Source organism: Cebus imitator, unplaced genomic scaffold (assembly GCF_001604975.1).
Source record: "Cebus imitator isolate Cc_AM_T3 unplaced genomic scaffold, Cebus_imitator-1.0 Scaffold79, whole genome shotgun sequence".
Taxonomy (NCBI): domain Eukaryota; kingdom Metazoa; phylum Chordata; class Mammalia; order Primates; family Cebidae; genus Cebus; species Cebus imitator.
This window is the reverse complement of record NW_016107394.1, coordinates 2,149,291-2,155,623: the sequence shown is the minus strand read 5'-3', so window position 1 is coordinate 2,155,623 and position 6,333 is coordinate 2,149,291. Positions and strand designations below refer to the sequence as shown.

The 6,333-nt window shown below is 38.7% G+C and overlaps 1 protein-coding gene across 1 annotated transcript; it reads right to left on the bottom strand.

The window, feature by feature from the left end:
* Positions 1-2,481: 2,481 nt before the first annotated feature.
* On the bottom strand, positions 2,482-3,365 carry LOC108307537 (SAP domain-containing ribonucleoprotein-like). The gene has a single exon (XM_037740093.1). It carries the CDS (start codon positions 3,347-3,349, stop codon positions 2,717-2,719), a length of 633 nt encoding a protein of 210 aa, XP_037596021.1. The 5' UTR covers positions 3,350-3,365; the 3' UTR covers positions 2,482-2,716.
* Between the last annotated feature and the right edge of the window lie 2,968 nt (positions 3,366-6,333).

Here is a 6,333-nt window from a genome sequence, read left to right as displayed (position 1 = left end):
AAAAAAAAAAAAGGAAAAAAAATTTGTGCGATGAAAGACACTATGAAGAGAGTAAAAAGGCATCACATAGAATGGGAGAAAATATTTGCAAATTATACATATGATAAGAAATTAATGTCCGTATTATATAGAGAACTCCTAAATGTCAACAGTGAAAAAAACAAAACAACTTGATTTTAAAATGGGGCTGGGCACGGTGGCTCATGCCTTTAATCTTGACACTTTGGGAGGCCAAGGTGGGTGGATCACCTGAGGTCAGGATTTCGAGACCAGCCTGACCAATATGGTGAAGCCCCGTCTCTAATAAAAATACACACACAAAAAAAGCCGGGCATGGTGGCATGTGCTGGTAATCCCAGAAACTCAGGAGGCTGAGGCAAGAGAATTGCTTGAACCTGGGAGGTGGAGGTTGCAGTGAGCTGAGATTGTGCCACTGTACTCCAGCCTAGGCTATAGAGCAGGACTCTGTCTCAAAAAAAAAAAGCAAAGGGCTGGGCACTGTGGTTCATGCCTGTAAGCCCAGCACTTTGAGAGGCGGAGGTAGTCGGATTGCTTGAGACCAAGAGTTCGAAACCAAGTTGGACAACAGACCAAAACCCCACCTCTAGCAAAAATACAAAAAAAAAAAAAAATTAGCTGGGTGTGGTGGGGCATGCCTGTGGTCCCAGCTCCTTGAGAGGTTGTGGTGGAAGGATTGTTTGATCCCAGAAGGTGAAGGTTGCAGTGAACGGAGATCATGCCACCACACTTCAGCCTGGGTGACAGAGTGAGACTCTGTCTCAATTTTTTCAATAAAAAATAATTTTAAAATGGGCAAAGGATTTGAATAGATATTTTTCCAGAGAATATATATAAATGGCCAATAAGCACAAAAACACTAAACATCAGTAATCATTAGGGAAATGTGAATAAAACTACAATGAGACACCACTTCAGACCCATTAGAATAGTTACTATTTTAAAAAATCAGAAAATAACAAGTGTTGATGAGGGTTTGGAGAAATTGGAACGCTTGTGCACTGTTGGTGGGAATGTAAAATGGTACAGCCACTGTGGAAAACAATATGAAAGTTCCTAAAACAATTACCTGTGGAATTACCATATAATCCAGCACTTTCACTTCTGGGTGTATAACCAAAAGAATTGAAAGCAGAGTCCCAAAGAGATCTTTGTATACCTACACGCATATTCAGAACAGCATTATTCACAATAGCTAAAACATGGAAGCAACACAAGTGTCCATCAACAGATGAACTTATAAGCAAAATGTATTCTATACATACAATGGAATATTCAATGAAGAAAAAGGAAGGGAATTCTAACATGTGCTACAATATGGATGAACCTTGAGAACATTATGCGAAGTGAAATAAGCCAGTCACGAAAAGACAAATGTTGGCCAGGCATAGTGGCTCACATCTGTAATCCCAGCACTTTGGGAGGCTGAGGTGGAAGGATTGCTGAGGCCCAGAAGTTCAAGACCAGCCTGGGCAATATAACAAGACCCATTCTCTACAAAAAAATGAAGAAAATTAGCTGAGTATGGTAACATTTGCCTGTGGTGCAGCTACAAGGGAGGCGGAGGTAGAAGGGTCGTTTGAGCCTGGGAGGTTGAAGTTGCAGGGAGCCATGATCACACCACCACACTCCAGCTCATGCAACACAGTGAAACCCTGTCTCACACACATACACAGAAATTAACAAAAAAGACTAATATTGTATGATCTCACTTATATGAGGTATATAGAATTGTTAAGAACACAGAGACTGAAGGTAGAATGGTGGTTTCCAGAGTCTGTGGGGAGGAAGGAATGGGGAGCTACTGTTTAATGGGTATAGAATTTCCATTTTGCAAGATGAAAAGAATTATGAAGATGGATGATGGCGGTAGTTGCACAACATATGAAGTATATTTAATACTGTTGTACTATACACTTAAAGATGGTTAGGATGGCAAATTTTATGTATATTTTATCACAATTTTTTAATGTGGAAAATAATTACCCACAAGGACAAAAAGAATAGAAAGAGTCAAGAGAGGAGGAAAATTAATCAATTTTGAAAGATAAAAAATTGATATATTCTCTGAATAGCTAATTTTAAAAAAAAAATAAAAAAAATTGATAAAGTGTACCAACCTCGCCTCCACCCTAACCATAAGGTTATGGTTAGGAATTTGAAGCTGATAGTACGCTGAAGGTAACCATAGTAACAACAAAACGTAAACCCAGATCAAATCTGGACTAAATTACCTCAATTACCCACGCAAACAGCCTATCAAAAGGAGAGACATGCTCATTTCTAGGCATAAATGTTATTTATTACAGTCTGCACTGTTCTACACATGATGTCCAACACTCAATGAAAAATTATGAAACATAATGTGGAAAGAATAGCAAATGATGTTGAGACAACTGGATATCCACATACAAAAAAATTAATTGGACTCCTACCCCACACCATACACAAAAATTAAATAACTCTTTTTTTTTTTTTTATTAACAAGCAACATAATCAAAAACAAACACAACAACCTTAAAGCTGAAACAGCAATAAGTCAAACTGCTGCTGCAGTTCACGGATGTACCTGGGGTACATGCTCCCTCATTGCGAGGCAGGACGTAGGCACATGGCTGTGCATTTAGGTGTGTATGTGACCAAGAAGAATCGGAGAAATGGAAAACACTGGAGAACAGAAAGTAACAAGAACTTTTCATCAGGCCATCCCAAAGCGCTCTGCTCTTTTCCTCTTCTTTGCCTCTGTATCTTCTGTGGTTCCAGTTCCAGCTGAACTTGTGACAATCCCAAATCGTTCCTTCCTCTTTTTCAGTTTCTCATCATCTTCAGACTTTCTGGAGATTGAAGAGACATTCAAACCAGATCTTTGAGCTCTTTCCTTCAGCTTGTCCAAGTTAACCATAGGTTTGTTTTCAGATGATAGACCTTTTGTTGGAACTGAAGAAATCCCAAACGTAGCTGCCCGGGCAGCTTTCTTACTCTCCAAGCTCACAGGTGCATTGGCTTGTTCGGCCCTCTTCTGCATTCTCTCAGTCTGTGGTATTTCAGATGTAATTTTCACCACTTTCTTTTCTGCTGCCACATCAACAGTTTTTTCAGGGGGTTCTTCCTCTTTGACAGGGAGCTCTATAGGCTTTGTTTCTTCTTCCTCTGTTTCATCTCCCAGTACATCTTCTTCATTTGCCTCCTCTTCAGCATGTTCTTCAAGATATGCCTGGAGTCTTTGGATAAGATCTTTCTTTATGCCCTTGGTCTCCAAACCACGAGCAAGACATTCTTGCTTTAGTTCAGCAAGCTTCAGCTTATGGAGCTCCACCATCTCAGTCGCCATCTCGTTACCCCTCACTCCACTCAAAATTAAATAACTCTTTAGAATAAGAGTTAAAATATAATAAAACTCATAGAAGAAGATATAGTTGTAATCTCTTTAAAAAAATGTACAAAAGGCCAATGAGTACATGAAAAGATACTCAATATCATCAGTATCATCATTAGTCATTAGAGAAATACAAAATGACAGTGATACTACTCTCACCCACTAGGATGACTATAAGGCAAAACAAAATGTAACGAAATAAGTGTTGACAAGGATATGGAAAAATGTGAACCCTCATTTATTGTTGCTAGGAGTGTAAAATGATTCAGCCACTTTGGAAAAGAGTCTATTGGTCACTCAAAAGATTAAACAGAGTTTCTACATGACCCAGCAATTCTACTCCTAGGTTATACCTAAGAGACACTCAGATGTTCAAACAAAAACTTCTGCATGTTTTTTTTCTTTTTCTATTTGCAATAGTCAAAAGATAGAAGCAACCCTAATGCCCATCAACTGATGAGCAGATGAACAAAATGTGGTGCATCCATATCATTAATATGATTCAGCCATAGAAAGGGATGAAGTACTGATACCTGCTACATGGATGAACCTTGAAAACATTATGCTAAGGGAAATAAGCCAGACATAAAAGGCCACCTATTGTATTCTTTTATTTATATGAAATGTCCAGAATATGAAAATACATACAGACATAAAATAGATTAGTGGTTGCCAGGATGGGAAAAGAGAGGAATGGAGTAACTGCTTAACCAGTGTAGGGGTTTCTTTTGGGTGATGAAATGTTCTGGAACTAGATATTGGTGATAGTTGCATAACATTGTGAATGTACTAAATATTTTTGAATTATACACTTTAAAATGGTCAAAATTGTGAATTTTGTATATTTTACCACTTTTTTTTTTTTTTTTTTTGGATTAGGTTTCTTAGATCTGACACTAAAACACAACAAGAAAAAATAAATGGAACTTCATCCAAATTGAAAAGTTTTGGCTTGGCGTGGTGGCTCATGCCTGTAATCCTAGCACTTTGGGAGGCTGAGATAGGCAGATCACCTGAGGCCAGGAGCTTGAGACCACCCTGGCCAACATGGGAAAACCCCATCTCTACTAAAAATTAGTTGGATGTGATGGCAGGCATCTGTAATCCCAGCTACTCAGGAAGCTGAAGCAGGAGAATCATTAGAACCCAGGAGGCGGAGGTTGCAGTGAGTAGAGATGCGCCACTGCTCTCCAGCCTGGGTGACAGAGTGAGACTCTGTTGTTTTGTTTTTTTTTTTTTTTAAAGAAAGAAAATGAAAACTTTTGCACTTAAAGGACACTTTCTTTCTTTTAATTTTTTTTTTTTTTTTTCATTTAAAAAAACAGAGACGGAGTTTCCCCATGTTGGCCAGGCTGGTCTCGAACTCCTGACCTCAGGATTTGGAGAAATTGGAACTCTCATACACTACTGGTAGGAAGGTAAAATTAGGAGGCCACTTTGGAAAAGAGTCTAATAGTCACTCAAAAGGTTAAACATAGAGTTTCCATATAACCCAGCAATTTTGCTCCTAGCTCATACCTAAGAGACATGAAAACACAGCCACACAAAAACTTATACACAAATGTACAAAGCAACATTTCTTATAATAATGAAAAAGTAGAAACCCAAATATTCATCAAACTAATGACTGGATGGATAAAATATGGCATATCCATACATACACATAGAATATTATTCAGCCATAAAAAGAATGAAGTATTGATTTATACTACAACATGTATGAACCTTGAAATATGCAAAATGAAAGAATCCAGTTACAAAATACCACATAGTAAATGATTCCATTTATATGAAAATGTCCAGATAGGCCAATTCAGAGAGACTGAAAGTAGGGTAGCAGTTGCCAGGTGGTAGGAAAGGGGAATAGAAATGACAGATAATGGGCTTGGGGTTTTGTTTTGGTGTCATGAAATGTTCTAGAATTACGTAGTGGTGATGTTTGCACAATTTTGTGCAACTCCTGTATTGTACACTTTGAAGGATGATTTTTTTTTTTTTTTTTTTTTTTTTTTGGAGATGGAGTCTTGCTCTCTTGCCCAGGCTGGAATGCAGTGGTACAATCTCAACTCACTGTAACTTCTGCATTGTGGGTTCAAGCAATTCTCCTGCCTCAGGCCCGCTAAGTAGCTCGGATTATAGGCATGCACCACCATAGCTGGCTAATTTTTGTATTTTTAGTAGAGACAGCGTTTCACCATATTGGCCAAGCTGGTCTCAAACTCCTGACTTAAGTGATCCACCCACCTCGGCCTCCCGAAGGGCTGGGATTATAGGTGTGAGCCACCAGTCCCGTCCCAGAGAGTAAATTTTATGATGTGAATTATATCTCAATGTTTTGTATCTAAAAAATTATACCTCAGTTTTAAAAATAAGGAAATATATCCTTTCAAAAATGTCTTTTTAATATATCAAAGTTAAATGTCAAGAGAATGAGAAAAGAAGTCACAGGCTGTGAGAAAATTTTACAAAAGACATATGCGATACAGGAATGGTATTCAAAATATATGCTTACAACCAAACAGTAAGAAAACAACCAGATTAAACAATGGGTAAATGATCTGAACAGACACCTCACCAAAGAAGATATACACAGATGGCAAATAAGCATATGAAAAGATCCTCCACATCCTTTGTCATTAGGGAATTGCAAATTAAAACAATGAGGGCAGCAAGATGGCCCATGCCTGCCTGTAACCTCAGCACTTTGGGAGGCCAAGTTGGGTGGATCACAAGGTCAAGAGTTCGAGACCAGCCTGACCAATATGGTGAAATCCTGTCTCGACTAAAAATACAAAAATCAGGCAAGCGTGGTGGTAGGTGCCTGTAGTCCCAGCTACTCAGAAGGCTGAGGCAGGAGAATCGCTTGAACCCAGGAGGCAGAGGTTGCAGTGAGCCAAGATCAAGCCCTAGGTGACAAAGTGAGACTCCATCTCAAAAAA